General features: G+C 46.2%; 4 protein-coding genes and 1 long non-coding RNA gene across 10 annotated transcripts in view; 2 read left to right on the forward strand and 3 right to left on the reverse strand.

Moving 5' to 3' along the window:
• Window positions 1-6,764, reverse strand: part of rab11a (RAB11a, member RAS oncogene family) — a 19,032-nt gene extending 12,268 nt beyond the window's left edge. Inside the window, exon 1 of the mRNA XM_086223671.1 lies at window positions 6,601-6,764. Coding sequence (XP_086079797.1) covers window positions 6,601-6,640 — 40 coding nt within the window. The 5' untranslated portion in view covers window positions 6,641-6,764. The remainder of the gene's footprint in view (window positions 1-6,600) is intronic.
• Window positions 6,765-8,213: 1,449 nt separating this feature from the next.
• On the reverse strand, window positions 8,214-13,858 carry sh2d7 (SH2 domain containing 7). Its single transcript, XM_086223776.1, has 6 exons — window positions 13,707-13,858; window positions 12,425-12,514; window positions 12,190-12,355; window positions 10,324-10,542; window positions 9,057-9,734; window positions 8,214-8,970 (listed from the first exon to the last, which is right to left on the reverse strand). The coding sequence occupies exons 1-6, from the start codon at window positions 13,856-13,858 to the stop codon at window positions 8,926-8,928; spliced, it is 1,350 nt and encodes a 449-aa protein (XP_086079902.1). The 3' UTR covers window positions 8,214-8,925.
• A 1,412-nt stretch (window positions 13,859-15,270) lies between these two features.
• dapk2a (death-associated protein kinase 2a) lies at window positions 15,271-24,673 on the forward strand. 2 transcript variants are annotated; one of them, XR_015119170.1, is made up of 9 exons: window positions 15,271-15,653; window positions 18,143-18,364; window positions 20,550-20,688; window positions 21,297-21,426; window positions 21,527-21,602; window positions 21,686-21,838; window positions 22,793-22,838; window positions 23,162-23,898; window positions 24,104-24,673. XR_015119170.1 is itself a non-coding variant. In XM_086223741.1 (8 exons), exons 1-8 carry the CDS (start codon window positions 15,592-15,594, stop codon window positions 23,816-23,818), a joined length of 1,485 nt encoding a protein of 494 aa, XP_086079867.1. In that variant the 5' UTR covers window positions 15,271-15,591; the 3' UTR covers window positions 23,819-24,673. The 2 variants fall into 2 exon arrangements, 1 of the variants encoding a protein (XP_086079867.1); XM_086223741.1 differs by having other exon boundaries at window positions 23,162-24,673.
• Window positions 19,422-27,191, reverse strand: LOC147268861 (uncharacterized). The gene is made up of 4 exons (XR_015119174.1): window positions 27,014-27,191; window positions 21,925-22,099; window positions 21,703-21,821; window positions 19,422-21,600 (listed from the first exon to the last, which is right to left on the reverse strand). It is a non-coding gene; the product is annotated as an uncharacterized LOC147268861 (long non-coding RNA).
• herc1 (HECT and RLD domain containing E3 ubiquitin protein ligase family member 1) overlaps window positions 25,841-27,640 on the forward strand; it is a 67,912-nt gene continuing 66,112 nt past the window's right edge. For 3 of the 5 annotated variants that reach the window (XM_086223693.1, XM_086223701.1, XM_086223722.1), the window contains exon 1: window positions 25,841-26,230. The gene's annotated coding sequence lies outside the window, so the exon portion shown is untranslated. The remainder of the gene's footprint in view (window positions 26,231-27,640) is intronic. The other 2 variants (XM_086223729.1, XM_086223712.1) reach the window with 1 other exon arrangement.

The following is a 27,640-nucleotide window of genomic DNA, read 5'->3' on the forward strand; positions in this document are numbered from 1 at the left end:
CCATGGCATGCTTGAAGGCAGCTGGGACACAACCAGAGGACAGAATGATGTTAATCAGCAGTAGGAGGAAGGGGGTGGCCATGTCGAAAACAGTAGCATCCTTGAAAAGGAAAGGAGGGGCGGTTGGAAGGCTGCAGATGACTGACTGCATCTCAGAGGGAGGATAGGGGACTGGGCTCAGACTGCTTGCTAAAACTAGACGAAAATGTCACCAGTTTTTGGCGACGACAACAGGACTAAAGTACTCAGACTTTTAGTCAACCAAAACTTGATTAGACTACAATGAGTATGACAGTGACTAAACTAATAAAAACTAAAATTTTAGCTTGAGACAAAGGCTAGACTTTGACTAAAATTAAAACAGGCTGCCAAAAACACCACCACGAAGGAATAGCAACAAGCAGAAAGAATTTGTTTGGGCCAAGAAACACAAGGAATGGACATTAGACCAGTGGAAATCTGTGCCTTGGTCAAATAAGTCCAAATTTGAGATCTTTGGTTCCACCCACCATGCAACGCAGAAAAAGTGAAGCATGGAGGACGAGGTGTGATGATGTGGGGGGGCTTTGCTGGTGCACTATTGGGGATTTATTCAAAAAATTGAAGGCACACTGAAGCAGCATGGCTACGACAGCATAGCACTAATTTATATCTATCTATCTATCTATACACACACACACACACCTTTATTCTTTAGCTTATTTTACTGAACTATATTGACCTGTCAAATGGACATTTGTTATGATTCATTCTTAGAATTAAAGTCGGCCTACATCAGCAACCTTTGCCAACAGCTTACTGGCACCAAATCCAACTTGTGTTGAATTAGTAATAAGAAATAGGACATGATTAACATCATAATGTGCTTGTTTATTCCAGAATAACTGAGGCACTCGTGTCTGACAGGCCAAAGCTGCAACATGAAGGAGAACAGACGTCAGTCGGGGGAGGGGGAAATGCACAAAGAGCATATTGTGTTTGTTTACAAGAGTTCATGAGTTTTTGGTTGATAATGAGATGGGAGTGAGTCTCAGAAGCACCAACATTTCTGATCTGAAGGTGATGCATGTCAAAAAAACTGCCTGCAGGACATTAAGCAGCAGTGAAATCCAAGCCTGTGCTCTGCATAGCTAACATTCTGAATTAACAACAAACCAACCTTGTCTGACCAAAATCCCCATTTCTATAATTCAAAGACAGTGGATGCCCTGTGATCCATCCATTCATTTTCAGTTGTTTATCTAGGATCAGGTCACGGGAGTAGCAACTCCAGCAGGGAACCCCAAACTTCCCTTTCCCCTATCCCATTGACCAGCTCCAGATCCTGAGGTGTTCCCACCACCATAAAGAGATGTAGTCTCTCCACCAAGTCCTCAGTCTTCCCTGTGGCTTCCCCCCAGCTGGACATGCTTGGAAAACCTCCTGAGAGGCATCGGGTTAGCATCCTAACAGAACCACCTCAACTGGCTCCTTTTAATGCTAAGGAGCAACAGAATTTGTGTACCATCAGCAACCGCTTTCAGTTCAGTTCAAGAAACTGCAGAGAAACCTCCTCAAACAAGCAGAAGTGCTACACAAAAATGAAATGGTAGCATATTCCCTTCAAGGGTTCAATTCACAACAAGCAACAAAAGTCTGAAAGGAAATCATAACCACACAGAGACCAAGAAGTCTTCTGGTGCAGTCAGTGCTTGGAATATTCAACTTGTGAAGAAAAAGAAAATGAGGTGCAAGAGTGTGTGTGTGTGTGTGCGCGGATACTGACAAGTCTTTTGGATTCATTGCACTGCCTGACATCTTTTTTCAATACAGTTAAAGGGTGATTTAGAGGCTCTTGAAGTTGGACAGGACATTGATTTCGTCATCAGAGACAGCAAGGGGGAACCAGAGGCCACGGAAGTCAGACTATTACCCAAAGGAAGATGATCATTGAGGATGTCTCCACTGCAAAGGTTTCAACTAAAAACCAAAGTGACCTCCTTCGGTCTTATCAGTACCTGCATCTATTTCAGTAGTAAGGAACGACCACGTGAAAAAGACTGGGGGTGTAACCATTTGTTTTCACAACGATTCCATTCGTATCATGACTCGTAGTTACGATATGATTCAAGGATGAAACTGCTTTATTTAGAACCATACGATCCAAAGCAGTTCAGGAACTTTAAGCCAGAGCCAGAATGTGCGTGGTCCTTTGTTGAGGTAGTTGGAGGGCCCCCTCCCCAAAGGACCTCATTACCATAATTACAGAGAATTTGAGTCTAAATAAACAGTCAATGCTGATTTGTCCTCACATTTTTCTTTATGTAACAATCGAACTGTTTGAATATAACACATTCAATGTTGGGCAGGTTACTTAGAAAAAGTCATTAGTTATAGTTACTTCTCCCAAAAACTACTGAGTTACTCCACGATGAAAGTAACTAGTTACCAGGGAAAGTTACTATTGCGTTACTCTTTTTTCTTTTAAGTTTAAATGTCAAAGAATTTTGATTTTTTTTTTTCCCAGAAAAATCCAGCTGTGACTGCTTGGACGCCGTGGCTCTGTGTCCTTCTCTGTTAGCGGAGCTCACGTGAGCAGCACCTGCTGGCTGTCACCATTAGCGGTGTCAATGGTGTTTCTGGCCACTAGTTTAGTAGAAGCCTGGGCCGTCCAGAGGCGTTTCACTAAATTGGAGTTGCTGACATTGGGACGTTGACAGCCTCTTTGCCCTGGGACGACATCACCTACACTCAACATGAACATTTTGACCTTTAACCTCCATGAGGTTAAAGTAGTGCCTACATTTCCATCTTGAAAACGCCATCTTTCCCCACGACTCCGGACTCACCATCTCTGATGTGTGCGTGTATGCTGCTACGTGCTGGGTTTGTGTGTCAACACCCTCCCACCTGATGTCTCTGGTTGGCTGAACATGAAATCTTACTCTTATCTTAGCCAATCATCATTACTTAGGCAGTTATCTTGAGGAGTGTGTGAGCAAGTGCTTTTGTCTAGGCTGGAAGGGATACCGTCATTCAAGCTAGCACCCACCAGAGAGTCAGCGGCGCCTGCATCACCATGGATTGTCCTTCTAAAAAATGCTGATATTTTCATTGGGAGCTGGATGTTCGGGGACACTTCGGTGCTCCATGACCACAAACATGAGGGATGAGGAGCCAGGGCCTGTGGCAGGGTCTCATCCTGAGCGGCAAGCGCGCTCGCGACCACAACACCTTAGTGTGACGTCAGTGGGTGTTGCCTCTGAACCACGAGTGTTTAGGGGCTCGACACGTCAGTGCGTGTGTGTATGTTGTGAGTGCGGTGCGAGCGGAGAGCCCCGCTCATCACAGAGGAACAAAGAAATGTACTTTTCATGAAAGTAATGGGGCTGCACGGTGGTGCAGTGGTTAGCACTGTGGCCTCACAGCAACAAGGTTCCGGGTTCGAGTCCCGGCTCAGTCACGGGATCTTTCTGTGTGGAGTTTGCATGTTCTCCCCGTGTCTGCGTGGGTTCTCTCCGGGTACTCCGGCTTCCTCCCACAGTCCAAAAACATGCAATTGGGGACGAGGCTGATTGGATTCTCTAAATTGACCGTAGGTGTGAATGTGAGTGTGAATGGTTGTTGGTCTCTCTATGTTGGCCCTGCGATGGACTGGCGACCTGTCCAGGGTGAACCCCGCCTCTCGCCCGTAGACGCTGGGATAGGCTCCACCCCCCGTGACCCTTAATGTGTAGGAATAAGCGGAAGATGATGATGTATGGATGAAAGTAATGAAACAGTTGTGATACATTAGTCTTAAATTGCACAAATTAGATGTTATAAGCCATTTAGATAAGAATAACAGTTATAATATATCTATATATTATCAATCTACTACTTCAATTTCTGGAAAGGGATCCTGCTGGCAGGGTGGGGGGGGGTCCATTGGGGGGGCGGCGCACCCTCCCAAACACACTATAGGGGAAACACTGGGATGGATGGATGAAATTTGGGCTGCAGCGTGTGCGTGGCGATGACGTCACAGACAGGCAGACCAAATCAAGTAACATTTCACGTCTTTATCATTGAAAGTACTAAAAAAAAAAACACATTTATAGAAATTCTGCAATGCTTTAATCTAGTGTGTTTACTAGTATTGATACAATTGATTGATTACATTTTAAAATGATGTTAGATCAACATGTCGGCCAACTTGCCAAGCACAGATCGATGCCATTGGATCAAAGCAATATAAATTGATACATCGATGTCGTAAATGAATCGTTACACCCCTAGAAAAGACGTTAAGTCTAGGGTGACCCTTAACTATTCAACATCACCAACAACCACCGACACAACAACAGAGGGCAGCTAACATCATCACCCTCCACGAGTCTATCACTTCATTAAGAAGAATGGTGAACAGAGAGGGGTCAAAGCTGTACATGATGGCTTCCATTTCATCGTGGATCAAGAGGCTCAGCTGCTCTCTTACTGCACTTAAGTCTCGGAAGTGCTAGCAAATGCCTGCAGAGAAAATATAAAAATGAACATGGATACACCCAAAGCCGTTGGCAAGGGTAATCTTAGTCTCCACTGGGACCTGAGAGGAACCTTTTGCATTCCACAGTTCCACATTTCTAGTTTACATATTCTGATTTGATTTAGCAATCTATCTCTATTCTAAAGAGAAATATAGATGAGTGTCAAAATTACTTTGATTTCCACAGGATCTCTCTGAAAGCAGAGAAAAATGTTAATATTGAAATTATAAACAAAGACAAAATTATATATAAATACATATATATATATGTATTCTGACCAAAATACACAAACAGCCCAGGAGGGGTCTGACAAGTAAGCTTTTCATTTTGCCAGACTTTGTGCCACAGCAGCCCCATCAACCAACTGGAACTGAAATTGGTAGACATTTTCCAATGTTAGGGATATCAAAGGTCTTTTTGCCATATTTTGTCAGGAGTGCCTATAAATCATATGCGCAAAGTTTGATGCGTTCATGCGCAGACCCCTGAAGAGTCTGAAAAAGGAGGCTTTGCAATTTTTCAACTTTTTTATGTTTTACAAACTTGTGTCGTAGATCATCAAGCTAAAGTTTGGTGATGAGACAACTAGACATTGGACCACTTCCTGTTACTACTGCGCCACGCATATCGTGGTTCCTTTGCATTAATTGGTCGCATTCATCAGTCACAAGTGTCAGTCCCAGCCGCCTCCGGCTTGGATGGACCCCAAATTTACAGCCATGTTTAAATAACTGAATGTACAGCACCAGTAAGTGACCCTCCTTTCGGCTGCCAAGTGAATATTGACAGCTTCTGGTCAAATTTTCCATACTGTCTGATGTCAAACGCCTTGTCAGATCAGTATGAATATCTGACATTGCTCCAAGCCCAAAGCTCACACACTGCTTCAGCAAATTAAACTTAATGAGTACAGAGTAGAAAGTAGAAGTTGAAGGATACACAGTTCCTTTCTCCATTTTACACGTATACAACAGTGAGTAACACACTACAATGCTACATAATCAAGTTCAGAGGAAACACCACTGAACTTAGGACGTGTTGTTCTGAACCAAACACTCATTCTTCAGTTAACGGAGAAGACGAAACATATAGAAAAATGTGCGTGTTAATGAATTGACAGTGACAACAAATAATGTGACAGGAAGGACGGAAACTGTGAAAACAAACCAAGACAAAGACAAAGCTTCCTGAATATGCATCAGGTTGGAAAACAGACATTTGTCTTTAGATTTTACAAATGCACATGGGAGGAGCAGCCTACAGTCAAAGTTCCACTGGACCTCAGCAAATGTCTGTTTTTCCCAGTTAGTCTCCCAAGAAATGGAGACACATTTATCATTATCAAAATGCTAATGGAAAACAGCTAACCCACCTGAATTTAGACACATAAAAAAGCTTACAGCAAATTAAACTATGTCTCTTAACTTAAAATAAGCAGTTACTTCCAAAGAAGAGTCACATTTTAAGTTCTATCATTCTATTGTCACCCCCTAACTGTAAAAATTTATGAATTTCTGTTTTTACTTTTAAATATACACGCACACAGTGTGTGTGTGTGTGCGCGGCGTGTTTGGTCAGAATATGGTGTATGACAATGAGTACCAAATGCGCAATAACATTGCCCGTTAACCACTGATACAGTTTGGAGTTGAGTTATTTTAAAACTATTAAACCATTTAGGCAGGCTGGTTACTAACATTACTAACATCACGGACTGTAACATTCATATCTTTCTCGACTATGTCGTTGACGTCGTGATGGATAATCGTCCTGTTGTTCGGGGACTCGGATCCCATGAAGACAGAGTAATAACGGTGAACGTAAGGTGTGTCCGGCGAGCTGGTCCGCACCCACCGTTACAACGAGGCCTAATTGTTTCGGCACAAGTAACGCAATGAATTATCTGGTAGTTTTTCCCTTCCGGGTTTAAGAGAGGTGTTGTTTAGTGTCAAAGAAATAATGGTAAAATGTGCTGACATTTTCCCCGAAGCTCGCTGGAAAGCAATTAGAGCACAATGGTTGACGGCGGCTAAGTTAGCATAGCCTGCAAGCTAACAGGATAACGAAGAGCTTAGCGAGAAAAAGGCAGGTTTACCTTTGAACAAATAATCATATTCGTCATCTCTGGTGCCCATCGTCTTGGTGAGTGATGTCTAGTCCAAGATTTAAATCGTTTTATTAAAAGGAAAGCGGTCTTGTATAATTTACACTTCCAACGGGAATCTGTTTAGAAGCCGCACTTCCGCAAGTTCTTCTTCTTCTTCTTCTCTGTTAGCCTAATGGTAGCACGAACAGAAAACGCTGACATCCAGCGGTCACGAGCAGGAACTGTCCGAAACGATTTGATTTGAAAAGATTTGGCAGTCAAATCAACCCTTCAACCAAAGGTGGATGAGTTTCTGAACGTCTGTGTCGTGAAAGTATTTCTCATCTAATTTCCCAATAAGTTAATTTCACAGAATTTCCATCAACCATTTCAATTCATGATGCCATGAAGTCAATATGTCATTTGAGAGAATTATGAAATTTATGCCAGATTTTGGACAATAAGAAAAAATGATGTCATTTTTTGGGCCATCCATCCATCCATCCATCATCCCTCCATCTTCTCCCTCTTCTCCTGTTGAGGGTGGTGGAGGTGGAGCCTATCCCAGCAGCCTTCCCCCTGGACAGGTCACCAGTCCATGGCAGGGCCAACACATAGAGACAGACAACCATTGGCTCTCCCAGCCACGCCTACGGTCAATTTAGAGTCTGGATTAACCTGGTCCCTCTTGATGTCTTTGGACTGTGGAGGAAGCTGGAGTACCAGAGAGAACCCAGCAGGAACAGGGAGAACATGGAGACTCCACACAGAAAGACCCCGTGCTGCAGCCGGGGCTCCACCCACAACCTTCTTGCTGGGGGGCCACAGGGAGGACCACTGCTCCACCCACAACCTTCTTGCTGGGGGGCCACAGGGAGGACCACTGCTCCACCCACAACCTTCTTGCTGGGGGGCCACAGTGAGGACCACTGCCAACCGATGCCAGTTGTTTGTTGGTGTATTTCCTTATCATTTACTGAATTTCAACATGAATAGGCTATTTTTATATTAAATTACCTGCTCTTTTTTGAACATAAATACTGTACATTATTGCAGGAGAATTCCACTAAAGAGAAATGCATTGTGATACTACAAAAGTAGAAAAAAGTAGACCCACCTATCGTGCACGTGTTTATGTAAAGGTTGATTAACCACCCACAGTTAATGAGACGTGTTGGGCTCATTAATATGGACACTTCTGCTCATCCTAGAGATATCAAATCTGTGTTTTATGCACATCAGGCTCTGGTTCAAGCCCCCTTGTGTCTGGCACAACAGAGCACAGTTGAACTCATCAAAGTCTCAATGATACACTCTTTCTGAAGTTTTGTTTGAATTTTAGGTTTTATTGAAGCACCAGTGACAACTTGTCCCATTACAGCTTCAGAAAAACAACACAAATCTGAATATGCACAAAAACCTCAGGATTCAGAAGTATTGGTTTTACAGAGAAGCAGTTTGCAGTATTTCTCTCATTCAGAGGTCCTGTACTTGGTTTGGACTTCCAACAGGATTACATTCTAGCCCTAACAATAGCACCTGCTGGCATTCACAGATTCAACCAGTCAGGACATGCTGGCCTCTCCTGGATCAGACCATAGAACACTCAGTCAAAGCTCACCGTTACTCCCATGACTGGTTGCCAGACTACAAAGTGTCACCAGCTGTGGTGTCACACTGGCGCAGTCACATAAACAATCCAATAATATGATTACCGATGCAATCTGGACTCCAAATCAGCAGAGTTTATTTGTGGCAAAATACTCCTAAATCAAGTCAAGCCAGACAGAACCGAAGAAGAAAATTCATAGAAGTAAAATGCAAGGCAATTTTGTAAAATAAAATAAAAATTGTAAACAAATCCAATCAAATTATGATGCACTGAGAATGAAAATAACTGTGATATGTTAAATACTCATGACTGCACTAGTATTATACATACTCATAACTGTAAATATTTTACTGTCACAAATAATAACACGCAAGGATGAAGTTACAGTTTGCACTCATCTAACCAAGCCACGTCGTTAAGAAGAGGATGAGCGCTGTTTCCAGGTACCGATGAAAGTACACACTCAGGAAGAGTTCTTTAAGGTGAGAGGGTTGTGACGAGACCTTTTCAGGTGGAATGTTGGAATCAGAGAGGAGAATGATGATAATAAAAAAGGAATCCATGTTGAGCAGGAGGTGAAGATAACATGGTGAGACCCTCCTGCAGTGGGATCACAGCTCCTGGGAGCAGCGCTCAGCAGTACCTGGCAGTGCTCAGTAGTGCTCAGTAGTACTCAGTAGTACTCAGTAGTGCTCAGTAGTACTCAGTAGTCACTGACACATTTATTTCTTCTTGTAATCAGGAAGGAATTTCTTCCATTTCATATTCTGCAAAACAAAAGATGAGAAAAGCCTTTAGGTCAAATATATTCAGCTCTCAGTTTAGCATCCAGGTCTCAGATGGTCAGACATACATTTTTGCCCCACGTGGACTTGGACTGCTTGGTCTTCATGTCATCCAGAGACTCATACGTGTTTCCATGGACGACATCTGCATCTCCGGGAATCTGCTCATAAGTGTCACAAGGCAGATGGGCAGGTGCTTGCCTCTGGGGAACCTCAGCATACATGGCATCTCTGTGCGGTGCAGAACTCCCACCAGCCCCCTCAGAGGTCTGATACAACGGGTTGAACTGGGACAGCTCATCCCTCAACTGCTCTGGTCTGGAGTTGCTCAGCCTGGAAGTGTCTCTGGGGTCGTGGAGCGAGTAGGTGTGGCAGGTGACCCTCTTCACTAGAGCAGATGAATATGTTGAGGCCATGAAGGAGGGACAACTCAGCTGATTTGAATATTCTTCCTCCTCCTTCTCCTCCTCCTCTGAGTTGGGGTCATCCAGTCTCGGTAGGGACTTGCTTCTGCTGTCCACTGGTATCAGCTGAGAGGGAGGGACTCCTGCTGGAGCCCCAGGACACGGGTCAGAGGTGGAGGAGGAGCTTTTGTTGGACATCAGTGCTGTTTTTGTGTTTCCTCTGAGCCTCTCTGCTCTGTTGGGCTCCATCCGAGGTTCACCTGGATGGGATGACCTGTCAGGCAGGTACCCGCTCAGAGAGAAGCCCAATGGAAGGCCTCTTTTTGGTACTGGAGGTACAGCCTGAAAGACATAAGACCGAATGACAAAACAAGCCCACCACAAGATCCATTAGGAGTCACTTCCTGAACCTTTCCATGATAGCACACAATCTTCCTCTGCAGAGGAGGTTTGCCCAGCTGTCAGGGGAGTGCAGACACCAAAGACGTAGCAGCAGTGTGAAGACAATCAGTCACACACAAGGTGATGCTCGGAGAGAACTTGAGGTTTGTGCCACCAACATTTGAGTCTAAGGATTGCATTTGACACATAGTTGTTTCAGCTGCACACAGAGGACAACAATGCAACCACTGAGCCTCATTCACATCAAGTTCTTATGCAAAAAATATTTATACTCTATACTACACATTATAGGATTATTCAGCTCTAAATTTAGGGACCTCTCGTAACATTTAAATCCTTAGCAAACCTGGGTAATTATTAGTTACCAGAGGTACGCAGTAGATGTCAGCGACATACAAACTCTACTGTAAACTTTCTACTGTGGTGGAATTTCTCCGTCAATGTAAATGTATTAAGAAATGTAAAATAAAAATGATAATATTCGCTTTCTCAGTCAAGTCTTCAAGTGTAATCCTAATCTGCCTCCTACCTGAGAGAGAGACATGGCGTCTGCAGACACAGTCCCAGTCAGCCTCCTGTTTTTGGATTTCGGGGGCAGTGCAGGTGGCTGCAGTGTTAGAGGGTCTGCTTGATTATTGCCAGGAACATTGTCTTGATGGTCCCACCGGCTGCGCAGAGCTTGGACACTCACTCCTGATTTCGCTTTAGTGTTGTAATTCACCACATCGTACAGCTCACCTGTGTTTACCTGAGAACAGCAACCACCCCAAGAAGTGAGACTCAGCAATGATGCAGCTCAGATTAAGAAGTGGTATACATGGTATCCATGGTATATGTGGCATTCAAGGTGTAGCACTTTGTCGTACTCACTAAGGCTTTCCCTCAAGCCTAAATTCTTGCTTGTGTTGTACATCACTTTGGACAAAAGCGTCTACCAAATAAAATTGTAGAAGTGTAGAATTGTATGTGTCATACATGTTGTACTTGATATATTGTGGTACACGTGGTATATGTGGTATACGTAGTGTACGTGCTATATGTGGTATACATGGTGTATGTGATATACATGGTGTACATAGTGTATGTGGTTAAGTGGTGTACATGCTGTACGTGATATACGTTGTGTAAATGGTGTATGTGATATAGGTAGTGTACGTGGTATATGTGATATACATGGTGTATGTGTTGTCTGTGATATACATGGTGTATGAGCAATACATGGTGATTGTGATATACGTGGTGTATGTGATGTAAGTGGTGTACATGGTGTATGTGATATATGTTGTGTATGCGTTTTATATGATATATGTGGTGTACATGATATACGTGCACAATTTGTATGTAATTTAAGTGGTGTATGTGATATACATGGTGTATGTCACATACACAGTGTATGTGATGTATGTGGTGTATGTGATTTAAGTGGTGTAGGTGGTGTACATGATGTATGTGATGAAAGTGGTGTTGGTGATGTCCGTGGTGTAGGTGATGAAAGTGGTGTATTTGATGTAAGTGGTGTACATGGTGTATGTGATGTAAGTGGTGTACATGGTGTATGTGGTCTAGGTGATGTACGTGGTGTATGTGATGTAAGTGGTGTATGTGATATAAGTGGTGTAGGTGGTGTACATGGTGTATGTGATGAAAGTGGTGTAGGTGGTGTACAAGGTGTATGTGATGTACGTGGTGTATGTGATGTAAGTGGTGTAGGTGGTGTACGTGGTGTATGTGATGTAAGTGGTGTACGTGATGTAAGTGGTGTAGGTGGTGTACATGGTGTATGTGATGTAAGTGGTGTAGGTGGTGTACATGGTGTACGTGATGTAAGTGGTGTAGGTGGTGTTCATGGTGTATGTGATGAAAGTGGTGTAGGTGGTGTACTTGGTGTACGTGATGAAAGTGGTGTAGGTGGTGTTCATGGTGTATGTGATGAAAGTGGTGTAGGTGGTGTTCATGGTGTATGTGATGAAAGTGGTGTAGGTGGTGTTCATGGTGTATGTGATGAAAGTGGTGTAGGTGGTGTACCAAATGTTGCCTTAATGTTTTCATGTGTGTCTGTTTTAGTCAGGGGGAATTTTAATCTGCTGTCAACCGTCACAAACTTGCAGTCATGAAAATTACAAGCGTCCAACAAGCAAAGAAAGCTGAAGTCTTAACAGCGGGGAGGATGGACCAGTGGCCCTTCGACAGATTAAAACCAGAGCATCGCATCTACACTTGGACATGTGGAAACTTAAACAAACCAAAACTAATTTGAAAGGGTTTCTAGTATTTGTATTGACTCCCAAGCTCAGTGAGAGTGTAGTCACCACACAGCTACTTTGGGCTAAATGCTCACCGTCGATGAACTGGCCCAGTACTGATTGTTACCCGTCAGGTGTCCTGCCCTCCTTACCTCATGGCAGCTGGAGGTCAGGAATTCTCCGAAGGGCTGGATGGGGCTGACCCTGTAATGCTCTATCAGCTCTGCCAGACTGTGGTAAGTCTGGCAGTCTCCCGATATGACAAACAGGCCATCTTGGTTCTGGGTAATAACAAAATGGCGGCACCTGTCAAGACCCCTGTGGAGGAAATTGACAGATAGTGAGATTAATCAGGAAGCAAGACAAAATAGAGGTGATTTGTCTCACCTGTAGGACAGGATGTAGCCGATGGCTTTATCGCTGAGGCGAATGAGAAAACAGCCCAGAGCTTTATCTCTCAGGAGATCTTCTGCATCCCTGAGGCACAACACGGCAGAACCAGTTCAGGCAAATGAGATTTAAAAATAACACGGCAGCATTGTGAAGCCGGCGTCCTTCTGCGTTCATTTCGGTTGACAGTCACTGATCATTCCTCTGGGGTCGTCGATGAACAGACCACTCCAACCTCCCCAAACACTTTGACCAATAGAAACAACAAAGTTGGACTTAGGTCGCGTTCACACCAGCCTTGTTTAGTCCGCTTGAACTGAACCAGCCTGGTAGGGGTGGTCTGGGACCGCTATCAAGTCAGTTTACTTCTGGTGTGAACGCCATCCGCACCAATCACAGGAAGTGCGCCGTTTTACACGTCATATTCTGTTTGTATGATGAGCCAACCTTGTGATTTTAACATGTATGTGATGGTGAGCTTTTTATTGTCCACTTACCTCACTGGTGGCGCTTGTATGGCAAAGGAAAAACATGGAGGGAGGCTCTCATTGTTGCCTGTTGTCTCCCGTGATACGACCGCCGACTGCAGACCAGCGTGCATTAATACGTTATTAATACACTATTTAATCGCCGCAGTCGTCCCAGCAGTTCACGTGCGCGGTCCGTTAAAGTCTGCTGATCACCATGTGTCACCAGATCAGCACCAACATGAGACTGAGCAGACGATGCTCATAAAAACTGCGAGGGATTTGTCGTCTTAACTGTGTAAGCAATCACCGAACGGCTTTGCTGCCACGCGACATTTTTTGGACCGTTTGAGTTTGGCTTTTGTGAACACGAACCGAACCAGCTGAGAAACTGCAACTCTGTACCATCCTCACTTCAGTTTGAATCAGAAAACGGACCCTTTGGAGTGAACATGACCTCAAGCTCAAATCAAAGCATCAGCTGGTTGCTGGGCTGGATGAAGAGGCTGTGGATCATACTGGATGGTGCTCATGAGAGCTTGTTTTGGACAGTTTTGCTGTTGTTAGCTGTCAGTCATCATTAGCTTCATTAGCTAATATACGTGTCTGGCTCTTTCCGCATTCTGGAGTCACAAAGTGATGCAGGAGGAGAAAAAAAAACTCCTTTAGTTCAAGACAACTGAGTTCTCACAATGCAAAATACAATCTTTGTGTGAAGTATCACGATAAGAGCCAAGCAATTCCAGGGGAACTCTGGTGTCTCTTCCTCCCGAGCGCAGCTCCTGCAGTACCAACACATTTGTGTTACTTACCTTCTTGTGGTGAAGCCTTGAAACCAGTCAGGGAATTTTCCATTGTGCAGGATGAGCGGCGCCTGCGTTCCAGTGAACCACCTCAGCACCAGCTCCTTCAGACCTCCCTCTGATGCCTCCAGGTGCAGGTCGACACCTGACCTGCTCTCCATCCTCACACATTAGCCAGAAGCTAACAGAGAACAGGTACTGCATGCTCTCGGCTCAGCTCCCCTCTCAACAGGAAGACCAGGTGCCTCATTTGACTATTTCCACAGGGCGTCTGAACACTGACATTGTTTCAGCGCCACCTCTCAGTCGGGGACCTGCTTTATTTTACTATCTGTGTTCCATGTTCTACATTCTACCTGTGATGCGCTGTCTTTTTTCCACTTGGTTTGTACACACCTGACCTTTGACGTGTCAGCTCTTCCACTACTCAACTGGGAGAAAACAGAGGAGCTGATATGGACAGTGTGAGTCACCTGTGGACTGGATATGTCTTCATGGGTTGATCTTAATTTGGCTCCCAATCAAGGAAGGAAATCTGCTGTGGCCAGCAAATATTTAGCGTGGGAAGAAGATCTATTTTGCATCCATTTGTACTGCATGTGAGGAATCAGAGTACTGCGTATTAACTCAGCGAGGCTGACTGACGTGATGTGGAGAAAAATGAAGTTTATTCACAATTAAAACACAGACATGGAAAGGCAAGAGAAATAGAGACCCTTGTGCCTGTGGCTGATCTCATGGGGGGGGGGGGGGGGGTGCTGAGGGGGCTGCTCTAACAGTTTTGGTCAAGAGTAAATTTTTGGTTCTCAGCTGAACTCAAGTCCTCCTTCAGTGCTGTGCGTCCTGTATGAGGTTGCAGTGTCTGTGACGTCATGTGGCAGACAAAAGGTCCTCAATGGTTTGGATGTCCTGAATGTTATTAATCAAAGTTGTGAGAGCAGCAAAGGCGTCATGTCGGCGTTGAGAGAGGCAGCCAGGCCCGCACTGGCACCACGTGACTCCACATTCACGCAATTGTGTTAAAAAAGCTACTCATTTAAGAACAGCAACCAGGAGTTAACGATCAGGTGTTTGCTTGTCCTCGACTTGACGGACCCTACAACAGGTGTCACGCTCTCGCGCGAGGTGAACACGTGGTCAGGTCGGGAGGGAGAGCGCGTGCACTGCAGGGACCACAGCGGGCTCTCATGAGCGCCAAACTCCATTTAGGAAAGTACAAATACGTTTGTGATTCTGCAACACCAGCACATGTCTGATTCACCGTCGGAGAAATCTCGTGGGACGGCTCGGGACTTTAATTCGGCCCAAGACTAACAGACCTGGCCGTTTTTATTTCATCACGATTAAGTTTTCCATGTACACCATGAAATATTTGGGCAATGAGACAAACGTGAAAATAAGAGATTCATTTAATTCAAACGAACTGCGCCGGTCTAAGACGCAACCGTGAACGGTGACGTTTGATACGCCTGCGGCTTCCAGCAGCACAACTTTAACTTTGCACTTTTTCCACACTGGCGCGTGGTCTGTGCGTGCGTGTGTGTGTGTGTGTGTGTGTTGGGGGGGGGGGGGCATGTGAAAGTCCTCGTGTCCGTCAGAAGACCTGGTCCTCTTGATCGAAAGTCCAAGACGAGACGCGTTTTTCTCCAGTAGTCGTCATTTATCCGCCTTTAAGAGCGTCGGGTTGGACGCCAGCGGACGGCGGTTTCAAACTACCAGTTTTCTTTTTAGTCTCCGTCTTATTTGGTTTCGTTATGTTCGAATTCCGCTATTAAAACGTTCTGGACGTTTCTTTTTACCAGATGGTTGTTCAACTGAGGACTAAAGTAACAAATTAAGAGTGAGGAAGCTTGAAACTCCATCCTGACCACCGGCAAAGGCGAGGACTGCGGACATGAACGTTTTCAAGCAACAAAAAGTTGAAGATTTCTATGAAATTGGAGAAGAGTTGGGAAGGTCGGTGTCCACACACGCATGAGTCGGAAGATGCACCTCTCCAGGCTGACTAGTAACACAGCTCCGTCTGGGTCGGGCTCCAGCTGACGGAGTGAATAATGGACGGGCTTCCTGGTGGAGATGAAGTCTTGTTTGCTTTCAGTACATTTATTGTAGAGAATATGCTCATGTAAAATGACTCATTATTATTTTGGCATAAAATTCAGGATAAATACAGAAAAGACAAAAGGGAATCATTTTAAGAAAGATCCATTTATATTCCCTCAGGTCACGTGTAGTTCCATTGTCGCACCTCAGGAACTCAGCTGTCATCACATGGCTGCAAAAAGCTCTAATTTCCTACTGATTGATGTGACTGACATCACTCGCTGTCCAGTCTATAAAATGTCAGGAATCATTCCTTTGTGAATAGACCAAGAAAAAAAGATCCCATTTAAGTCATGAATACGAGGCTTTTTGTTTTGCTCTCAAATGACTGAAACAGGTTGCATTTCATTTGTTGCATGTTAAGGACTTTGCTGCTCGCAACTTTCCTGCTTTTTTCTTTCGGAAAACCAAACCCTGACGTCAGCATTGGTCTGATCAGCTGTTGTCAGTCAGGCTGTGCAGCTTGAGAGCTGCAGCCTGCACAGAGGAGCTGCTGCTGGGCTTGGCTCGTTTGGATGTTCTACTCAACCATTAGCTTTCAGATTTAGAATGCCTCTCATGCACCAACAGTGTCAGATGACAACACATCCATATGAATCACAGCACGAAATAGAAAACAGCAAACTAATCCAGCGTGAGTCTGAGGCCGGCAGCCGTGTTCCAGTGTCAGGTGGAGACAACTGTTGCGCATGGCGGTCTAACTTTAGCCGTGGCTATATCTGCTCTCAGACTGGCTGCACAGGAGGAAGTACAGTGTTACCTTACAAGCACAGTCTCATGAAGAGACTCTTACATGTTCAGTGGGAAGTCATGAAGAGTTCACTGGTTCCATGAACACTGTAAACACTTGAACCATAAAATTACCTCTACGCGATGAGCTACAATTGCAAGACAAGTTAGTGCACTTGTCATGTGCGCACATTAGAAGACAGTGAACAAGTAGCCCACTGGTGTCCTTCATGGCACTGTGGCAGGGGTGCATGTGAAGTTTACCTTCTTTACTGATGATTGCCTCATTCGCTGAGCTGAACTCCCTGTGAGAGGCCAACAGAGCCGTCTCGAGTAAGTGCATGCTAATGTCTGGTCAGAAAGGTCACACGATTCAGTGTCAGTGCTGCTGGCGTCGAGCAGGAAAAGGAGAACCCACACAGAGGGTTCATTCTTGATGCAGAGTTTAGCTGGGACGCACAAGTCGACTCAGCGTTAGCAGAGCTCGACACTCCTCACATCTTTGTCCCAAAGCACGTCAGGCCGTTACGGCTCTTTGGAGATGTACCAAGGAGTGAGGGCTTCTAATCTGATCTTGACTTAAACTTGGACATAGTTGGGTTTATCTTTCTTATGACTTATTTACTTTCCCAATTCTACACATGCTTGACAGCCATGGCTAATTCTAATGCTAATTCATTAGCCTGTTGGAACACATGGATGTTTGACTGGATGTGGATTATCTTGACCTTTGACAATATACCAAGACCACTGACGACCAATGGAATAACTTTCCAACTTTCCAGCCTTGTTCGTCCATCTGTCCATCCATCTTTCCAATTTCTATACTGCTTATTTGTTAAGGTTCGGGGGGGGGGGTGGAGCCTATCCCATCGGGCTGGCATCGGGTGAGAGGTGGAGTTCATCCTAGATGGGTCACCAGTCCGTTGTTGCAGGGCCATCAGGAGCAATCAGGGGTTCAGTATCTTGCTCAAGGACACTTGGACACAGCCACTGGGGGAGGTGGGGATTGAACCAGCGACCCTTCGGTTGCTAGACGGCCCCTCTACCCCTGAGCCATGATGCCCCTAACCTTTTTAGTAAGTAGCATAATTAGCATAGTCACCTTTAGTCCTTGTCTTTCGCAGCCCCGTCCTCATGTTCTCAGCCCGTTTCTTACTGTGTCATTGGAAGCTTGTACTTCAGGAGACTTTCTAAAGTCAGTCTCTGTCGTCCGGCGTGTGACCCGGAAGTGTGTGCCTCGCAGTGCATCTGAGTCGATGCTACGCAGTTTCTCAGTCCAGTCCAGCTTTTGTTTAATTTTGCTGTGAACACTGGGACTCAGGTCCAGGCCTGCCTGCTCCTGTCTCAGGGTCTGGACGCACCTGCTTCCATTCACACCATCTGACATATGTAGCATTTCTAATATCTTTGTAAGCAGTAATACGTGTGTGTGTGTGTGTGTGTGTGTGTGTGTGTGTGTGTGTGGGAGGGAGGGGGGACCTGAAGGCTGACCAGTACTCCAACATATTCAGTTCAGACTGTTTCAGATTCTTCGTATCGTTTCTCATAAAACGTTCTCTCATCCATCCTGACCTGCTTCACTAGGACTGTTTTCACCTCTTGTGTTTCAGTGGACAGTTTGCTATCGTAAAACAATGCAGAGAGAAAAGTACAGGCCTGGAATTTGCTGCCAAGTTCATCAAGAAGCGCCAGAGCCTGGCCAGCTCTCGGGGAGTGCGCTTGGAGGAGATCGAGAGGGAGGTGGACATCCTGCGACAGATACAGCACCCCAATATTGTCACGCTGCGAGACGTCTACGAGAACCGCACTGATGTGGTTCTCATCCTGGAGCTGTGAGTGCTCGTCCTGTCTGAGACCGTATGTGTAGTCTGCTCTTGTGGTGCACGAAGGATGATGGTCCCTCCCTGGCACACAGCGCTTACTGCATTTACTAGATCAACGATTAGCAAAGCAGTTTCTGAAAGATGCAGAGAAAATGGCAGCGCTTGGACTGCTGAGTTGTGTAGAGTCTGAAGCTGGAGCCTTGTCAAATCACCAAATGTTGTTTTAGAACGCAGTGCCGCAGCTCTGTGTCTGTAGCCCGTCAGGAAACAGCATGCCAGTCCTCACCACGGCAGGCGTGTGGGCAGTGCACAGGGAGGAGCTGCTCATCTTTGACGCTAAGATTGTACCTTGACTAAAACAAAGAAAGTGATATTGTGTGACCAAGAGGTGAGTGAAACTGTGAGTGCTGGTCTGTCCTCAGCTTCTAGCGCTCAGCATAAATTGGCGTGGGCGCCCTGTGTGCACCGCTGCAGTCGTGAAGGAAGGCACCAGGTCCATGAGAGCTCATTATGGTGAACCTCCGCCAGCACTCGTGATCACCAACAAAAACAGAAATACAGATAAACTAAATCAAACAATAAAGACCACACGAGTCACTGCAAACAACCAGTCAGCTGCTGCTGTGTCACATGAGGCTCGTGGGTAAACGAGGGTAGAACCGAGTTGAATGGTGACGTGACCCCGTTGTGACAACACCGGGCAGTCAGCATCAGTCTCAGTTAGCTTCAAGCTAATTGGAGGTGGCTGGTTCTTCCTACATTCTGGAGTCCGAGAAGTAACAAGAGGGAGGAAAAATGTGTGAGCTCAAGACACCTGTTTGTCTGTACGTGAAAGGAAAAATACGCTTCGGCTGATGGATCACTTTAATAAAGATGACGTATGCTGACTTTTTGGAAAATGACTACAAAATTATGCACAAGACAGACAGTGGTTCATGAAGTAGAAATAAATTGGTGCGGAAACGCGCTTCAGTCCTTCAATGTCGATCGTTCAACAGATTGCTTTACCACACAGTCGCGGTGAAAGGTTTCTGTATTCAGCAACACTCTGATTAGCTTCTAATTACTTCTTAAGTGATGAGGAGGAATGCATCATTTTATTGTCATGCTCGCAAAATGCAAGCACAGGCTCCAGTCTGTGTAAATGTCCTGCATGAGCTGATGTGGCAGTGACAGACAACAAAGGTGGGATGGGAGAGAACCTTCATGTGGTGGGACTCTTGACCTCAGGGAGCCCTGATCTGAAGTAGCAGCTCGTCACAAGCTCACCTTATAGACTGCTGTCACATGTGAAATCAGGTTTACCAGAGACCACGAGGAGAACAAGTCATCTTTCATTCTGAAGTGCTGTAAGCGCGGCAGACATGATACATGATGAGATGCCTCTGACTTTTAATAGGTGCTCTCCTCCCTTTTATTCTGAGGGTCAGATGTTTTATCACTTTCGCAATATTCCCAACATGTTGATCTGTCAGTTGGGTCAAAAAGACATGAACCTAACAGGCCATCACACTGGCAACTACGTCCACAAAGGTTCCCTCCCATCCATTTAAGTCCTGGTAAACTGCAATGCTCCTTGATGATTGTTCACTCTACCAGGGAGCCCCAACAAAACACGGCCATCATTCAATACACAGTGCAAAAGTTTTTTGCTGTTTGTGAAGAAACTTGTCAGACGTGGAGGTGATGTTGGCGTGATATGAATACACGAGGACCCATCCTGAGGGATCCGATCCCAAGCCTTGCTACCAGGTGTGAACGCACTCAGAGCGCCATGAACGAAGACCTCCTCACCGAAACCACATTCGGAGGTGGTCTGTACTGTGTATGCTAACACGCCCAGACCCCCATCTGAGGACCACCTCGTCAGCTGGTCTGCTTTGTTTCAGCAGAAATGCAAGCACTGAACTGCTAATTGCAGAGGATTGTTACATCATTCAACATGTGACCATGGAAAAAGCTCACTCAGATCAATGATTGCTGCTGCAGCAAACACCTTTGGCAGCTTGATTTGGTAGAAACAAGCATTGTTGCGTTTCCCTCTCTTCTTACAGTTTCCAAGTAAAAAACATTAGAAAAGTCCCACCTGCCACCTGTGCGCTTTATTATCAGAGCGCAGTTCTTGTTTATTCAGAATCAAATGCAATAGTTACTTGTACAGTGGCAGCGCTACAGTCATCGTCTCTGCTTCCAGGGTTTCTGGAGGTGAGCTGTTTGATTTCCTGGCCCAGAAAGAGTCTCTGAGTGAGGAAGAGGCCACCCAGTTCATCAAGCAAATCCTGGAGGGGGTGAACTACCTGCACTCCAGAAAAATAGCCCACTTTGATCTCAAGGTTTGTTTTGACTGCTGGTGCCACTCACTCTGTGTCGCCCACGTTTTCTAGGAGACATTTTTCCGCCGCAGCAAAGTCCAAGAGCCCCACTGAGGTCAGTCGCTTTAGCTGTGACCTTGCCTGCCTTTCGTGCGTGTGGTCACTGCTGTGAACGCCGCTCCTCCTGACTCCTGACACACCACCATCATCGTGTTCTTCACAGCACTCGCAGCAATTTCTCAGTGGTCAAGAGTCCTCAGCTCATTCCTGTTCCTGGGAGTCAATGTCGCATGTCTTCTTCAAGCGTCTTCACATTTGTCTTCTGCTTCTTTCTTTAAACATTTTGACAAGTGACAAGCAACCTTTACACGCAGAAGTAGAGCTCTGCTGGTTTTCTGGCTACTTGTGGCCACAGGTACCGAACTCCCCCCTCTCAACCATACTCCCCCAGCCGGGCCAGGGTCCGAGAGCAGAACTTGTCACTCATCCTGATAGCAGCGTAGTGGTTGTCCAGGCATGGATGTACTGGACTGCTTGGATGAACATGAGGGGTTAATTCTCGTTAGAGTAGGTGAGAAGTAATGTAACCAATTGTTAACATCGCTGCTGTTTTTTTGTATTTTCTGCAGCCAGAAAATATAATGCTCCTGGACAAAAATGCATCATTGCCAAGAATCAAGCTGATTGATTTTGGTCTCGCCCACAAGATTGAAGCTGGAGTTGAGTTCAAAAACATCTTTGGAACGCCGGAGTTTGTAGGTAAGTTCTTTTGGTCCTCCTCCTTGACTCAGGTGTTGTATTCCACAGGAGTGATGCAATTCTGGGGTTCTTTAACTGTGACCAATGTTGCTGTTTGAAGCGCCCGAGATAGTCAACTATGAGCCGCTGGGGTTGGAAGCAGACATGTGGAGCATTGGAGTCATCACCTACATCCTGTAAGAGAGCCAGGATAAACAGCGTCATGGTGGAAAAAGCCAACTGGATGACTCACTTTAATTCCCTCAACATTTTGCTCCAGGTTGAGTGGTGCGTCACCTTTCCTGGGGGAGACCAAGCAAGACACCCTGGGTAACATATCAGCCATAAACTATGAGTTCGATGAGGAGTTCTTCTGCCACACCAGTGAGCTGGCCAAGAAATTCATCAGCCAGTTGCTGGAGGAGGATAAAAAGTAAGAGCTGAATGAGTGGCACCTGTCCTCTGGACAGACTGTACACAGGAAGTGGTCAGAGCTTTCACACATGAACGACCCTTTACCTCACCCATAGCCATGCTTTTGAGCTCCTCCTCCCACACCAAGACCACTCAAAGCTCCTCCTTCATGAATTCAGTTTAAAATCACGGGTATTTATCAGCTCAGGTGCGGCTCGGTACGGATGTGAACAGTGACTTCCGGTCTCAGACCCACATGTGGCGAGCAGTCGGAGCTCCGCTGTAAAACAGTACAAACATGGATGCAGTTAAAGCGTGTCGGCTCTGCTTGTATCTTCAGCAGCGCGCTTTGCCACTAATTCCATCTTTCTGCATCCAGGCACCACTCTGACATTGCTCAGTAAGTGTGGAGTTTTAAATAAAAAGACCTGAAATACTGACCACTGGAACAGTGCTCCATCCCAACGTTCATACTACTAGCCTGAACGATGAAACTCCTACACTTCTTCGCGGTGCGTTGACTTCATTCGTGATCTAGAGTGTGACACCAGAAAAGCTACTCCTGGTCCAGTGGCAAGAGTGTACAAGGGTCAGTGCAGTGGGAAAGAGTGTTACTATGTTTGATGGAGGTGAAGCTAAAGCCAGTAGGGGACGACTTCACCAGTTGCAAAAAGAACTCTGATGGAAAAAAGTTTGTAAGGAAATAGCCCTCCCTCACTCTGTTGTTCATGAGGTCAATGATGGTCTCTTTTGGAGCAGCACACATGATAAAGCAGCTTCACCACAGGGGCTGAAACGTCAAAATCAAAGCTTCAAAACAGTCTGCAAAGCAGTGGTGATGTCACGCTGTCTAAGTCCACCTGAGTTAGACCGTCTCTGGTCTCATGTCAACTAGTGTATCCTTACAGGAGTCCTGTGAGCCTTCCAGTGTTGGTGACAGTCAGGCAACAACTTCTGCTTGTTTTTCTTACAGGAAAAGATTGACAATTGGAGAAGCTCTTAATCACCCGTGGATCACGGTAACTGAAAACATTTGGATAATTTATTTGACTGCACCTTCACTTTGTGCCCTGCTGTTCTACAGCCAGAATGATTAGTTTAGCACACATTCTGGAATAACCTCCTTAGTAAAGTGATATTTAGTATAAAGCCATGTGTAAAACCACGTCTGACTGCTGAGTGACGCCAACATTTGTTTTAGTTTTCAAATATCCCTGATAGTCCAGCCAAGGCACAGAGGAGTGTTGTTATTGATTGCATTTCAAAAGGGACTGGAAATTAGTCAGAACTCCGATGCATCCTTGCCACTGCAGAGTAACTCTCTCTTCTTTAAATCCTGAAGTCAAATGAGCACAAGGAGGAAAACAAAGCCCAAGAGCCTAAGAAGCGGGAGCGCCGCCAGCTCAAGACCAAGCGCCTGAGGGAGTACACAATCAAGTCTCACTCAAGCATGCCACCCAACAACACCTATGTAAACTTTGAGCGCTTTGCCCAGGTGGTGGAGGACATTGACCAGATGGAGAACTCCTTTATTAGCCTGGCAGCAGCCCATGACTCTCTGCAGGAGGATATTGACGCCATGGTCTCGATATACAATGAGAAGGAGGCCTGGTACAAGGAGGAGAGTGAAGCAGTGCGCCATGAGCTCTCCCAGATCCGTTATGAGTTCCGCAAGGTGGAGGCCTTGAAGAGGAGCCTGCAGGACGACATGCAGGCTTTCAGCTCCAGCCTCTGCGGCATCAGCAGCCGCTACCAAGAGAGACAGAACCACTTTGAGGCGCTGCGCCTGGAGCTGAGCAATGAGTTGAAATGGGTGCAGGAGGTGATGACTTCATTTCCCATGGATGGAGGTGGTGGAGGTTACTCCAGCTGCAACTTCTCCACTGTATTCAACAACGACGTGAATGAGGCTCTGAAAGAGCTGCTGAGCCGCTCCTGTGGAGGAGAGCTGCTGTCTGGGATCAACCTGGACCTCACTGAGCCTGGGCAACAAAGATGACAGCTTTGCTGCTGTCCAGTTTTCTAGAGGCGGTTGCACTTGTCGACGGGATGCATGTGACGCGTCAGGTGTGTCAACAGGTGCGTGCTTGTACCTGTGCAGCAGCTTCCTGCATGTGATCAGCTTCCTTTGATGACAGCTGTCAGTCACACACTCCCTACACGAGGAGCTCCGATGGCCACAGTGTAGACATTTGTGTACCTTTTTGCCACGCTGGTGTGTTGTTACTTAGAGTTAATAGGTGAGGGCCGTTCACCTCATTTACCCTGTTTATGCTCTTTAAAGGGGTAGTTCACCCAAGAATGGAACTTTAGCCATCATCGCCTCACCCTCGTATAGATGGAAGGTGGAGGGACGGACACAAAACAGTTTACAGAAAAAGGTGTTGCAGTAACCTCCCAAACAACTGGAGTGAACAGTGACAAAAATGGAAAATGCCATCACACTTTTCTCTCATTTTCCTGCAGTCGTCGTCGTCGTCGTCGTCATCATCATCATCATCATCATCATCATACACTTACATACAGACAACATCACATGGGACTTTTGTCTTCTGTCAGCGCGACACCTGAACAGAGCATCTCACCTCAACCCAGTCTGAACATGAACTGCATCACCCCAGATTTACAGGCTTTTGAAAATGAAACAACAGCTTCCAGCCTCGCTGGTCCAGCTGTGGACTCGTGGAGCTCACAAGGGTGGCCTCCATGGGGCCCGAGTGACAACGTAGTCTGGGACAGATGGGGGACTATGACCAGCTGGGCACAATCAAGACTTTGGACCAGGGGAGAAGCTAAACCCCTTGCTGCTTTTGTGAATTCACATAAATGTATGGTCATCCAATTAAAGAAGTGAACCCGCCTCTGTCTCTTGGGTCTACTTTAACAATATTCAGCTTTTGGGAATTTCACACTGCACCTCAAAGTCTCACCACTGGTTTCTTCACTCAGGGGAATGACTCAGCATGCAAAACATGATCAGGACATGAAAATGGATTCATTCACCATGTGAGAACCAGTTCATGTGAAAGTCAAGCATTTCATCTGCTCACTGAGGCTGAGTGAGTAACTGCAGCACACTTACAACTAAAGATCACAACACGGCTTTTCCTCCAGTAAAACCAGACACAACACGTACTGTGTCGTTGAAATGTCATTGGTCTGTTTTCCAAAACTGGCATCCTGCAGCGTCACTCTGCCACCTGATCACATGACGAGAACAACAATCACTAGAACAAACAGAGATAATGAGGATTCCTGGATGTCTAAAGAATGTTCACGTCAAGAAAAGAAAATTGAACATTGATATCGATTTACTGTGGGATGTCTTTAATTTACTTTTCCTGGAGTATATTTGGGGGAAGGCGTGGCTCAGAGGTAGAGCGGCCGTCTCGCAACTGACGGGTTCGTGGTTCGATCCCCACTTCCCCTGGTGACCATGTCCTTGAGCAAGATACTGAACCCCTAACTGCTCCTGATGGCCCTGAGATGGACTGGTGACCCATCCAGGGTGAAGCCCGCCTGTCACACAATGTCAGCTGGGATAGGCCCCCCCCCCCCCCACACACACACCCCGTAAAGGATAAGCGGTGTAGAAAATGGATGGATGGAATATATCAGATCGTAGTATTGGTATACTAAGTTGAATACTGTATAGTTTAGTTAGTTTTAGAAATGTACCACTTGAACTGTGTTGTATCTCTCTCTCTCTCGCTGAACGTCTGTAAACACGCTTCTAGGAATGAAGGCGCACTGACAGTCACGTGGTTACCATGGCATCGAAATAAAGTGAACCCCACGATCTGCAAAGATACAGCGGCAGGGTCGAGAGTCACCTGATGGTCTGACATGTCCTGCCGCTGGTGGCCAAATGAATTAATGCTGCTGAATGGAAAGAAGCGGCACGATTAAACTTTTCACCCATGACACGGAGACACTTCAGTTACAGAGGAATAATGGCGTTATCACTGTTGTTACTGCGTGCCTTCCTGCCGCGGCTGATCTCAGTGTTTGGGACCTCTTTGTCTTCGTGGGCGTGAATAACAGCGTTGCCTGGATGGTGAACACGCAGCGTACAGAGGGCAGCACGTCGGACAGTAATCGGTCACACGCAGGCATTCAGAAAGACAGATGAGAGGAGCAGATAGGAGGCGAGACCGCGGCCAGGGAGGCGGGTAGGCGTCCACGTCACAGCCTGGGTTGGGAGTGAGCGGCAGACGGCTGTCGAACTCACTGCAGTAGGGGAGAGGCGTGCGGATGCATGGACATCCAGGCACGGCTATGCCTCATTTCACAGTAACATTGCCACAGCAGACGGTACTGACTGGCCCGAACGTGTTTGTGTCATGAAGCTGCACGATCAAGTTCCCGCTTGACTGCAGCGACGGAGGGGAGGAGGATCTGACAGTTTCTGGTGAGCGAGCTTCTCTTCCAGCTAGCGTTTTAGCCAGCAAGCTAACCAGCTATGAGACAACAGAAACCCAAACCATTACTGTCAAAAATAGCCTCGTGTTGGAAGGAGTTGGGCTTCTTGCAGAAGGAACAGATACTCCCACTTATATCCTAACGTATGGTGTTTTTTTTAGCCCCTGGCCCTACCTGCACCGGAGGGTGTTGTCTAACGTTCCCCTCTGTTCTGTTAGGGGTCCCTGCCTTGCTAGCCAAGTGACGTGAGGAACATGTAGCTCAGGTTAGCTAACGTAAACATTAGCAGTGCTTGACAGTCTCCCTGGATGATTGCAAAACATACTTCCAAATTGTACATCTTTGACTATTAATGTGTTGTTTGGCCAGAAAAACTGAGTAAACAAGTTAACGTCGGGTCTCAACGCTGGTTGTTAGTCAGTCTGGTGACGCTGCCAGAGATTTGGAAGCTGATAGCCGTCGGTGATTATCAACACGGCTCGTCTGTCCTGACACAGCAAGCAGGTGGACAACCCACTCAGCCCTGAGAAAGCCGTGTCATGGTACTCTCTATGCTACGGTAGCTAACGTTATAGGCTAGCTGTGTGCTAACAGCCACCGTTAGAAACCAAACCCGTGTTAGCACTAGCATGGGCCACTGTGCCGTTGTCTACGAGGACGACTAGCCGGGTGTCAGACATTGTAATCACAGCGCTCTGTTACCTCAACAACGACAGGGTTACCTGTGCCTGTAACCTTATCGATGAGACTGTCAACACAGTGAGTCACTCACCTCCACGATGAACTGGAGGGAAATTCCAGGCTCGAACTGAATGTTCAAAAGTCACTACTGAGGGTGTTGACCTGCAAAATCGGGCGCTGAAGGATTGGAACACGTAATCTACTGAAATGCAGTGATTAGTTGAAAAAATAATGTGAGACTTCCGTGTGTGTTGAAACAGACCGTGACAAACTACAGGAAAAAAACACAGGAATAAATGAGTGTGGAACAGGATGACTATCACCCATCATGGGGCACCGGAGACCCCTGGATGATTGGATGGGTATGAGAACGATGGGAATGAGATGCTATGAGGCATCTGCGATCTCCAGATTCCAATTTGTGCAGCTGTTGGAGATCTCGGACCGATGTGTGGGACGTCACTCCCCACCACCGTCATCAAAACCTCAAACGAGGGCATCGTTCTGGAAGAGTGGTGCTGATGTCACGATGCAAACTACCCTGAACTCAGCTCACGCTGGAGTGAAACCTACCTGGGCAGATGGCGCGCAGTCCCTCCTCGTTCTTTGCTGTCACGTTTGTAGTTTGTCACCATCTGTATTCTGATCGTTGATCAAGGGGCCCCTGCTCCTCCTCAGATTGTTGAGTTTGCTTCACGTATTGACTGTGCAGGAATGT

Source organism: Aulostomus chinensis, chromosome 2 (genome assembly GCF_037954235.1).
Source record: "Aulostomus chinensis isolate RoL2024-O1b breed Wild chromosome 2, RoL_Achi_v1.0, whole genome shotgun sequence".
Lineage (NCBI taxonomy): Eukaryota > Metazoa > Chordata > Actinopteri > Syngnathiformes > Aulostomidae > Aulostomus > Aulostomus chinensis.

Excerpts from the sequence above, each read along its gene's own strand:
- sh2d7 (XM_086223776.1), bottom strand. The coding sequence starts at position 13,858 with ATGGAGAGCAGGTCAGGTGTCGACCTGCACCTGGAGGCATCAGAGGGA. Across the intron at positions 10,543-12,189 it reads TGACCTCCAGCTGCCATGAG|GTAAACACAGGTGAGCTGTA; the intron begins GTAAGGAGGGCA and ends TGCTGTTCTCAG. Across the intron at positions 8,971-9,056 it reads AGTCCACGTGGGGCAAAAAT|AATATGAAATGGAAGAAATT; the intron begins GTATGTCTGACC and ends TTTGTTTTGCAG.
- dapk2a (XM_086223741.1), top strand. The coding sequence starts at position 15,592 with ATGAACGTTTTCAAGCAACAAAAAGTTGAAGATTTCTATGAAATTGGA. Across the intron at positions 15,654-18,142 it reads ATTGGAGAAGAGTTGGGAAG|TGGACAGTTTGCTATCGTAA; the intron begins GTCGGTGTCCAC and ends CTTGTGTTTCAG. Across the intron at positions 21,603-21,685 it reads GGAGTCATCACCTACATCCT|GTTGAGTGGTGCGTCACCTT; the intron begins GTAAGAGAGCCA and ends ATTTTGCTCCAG.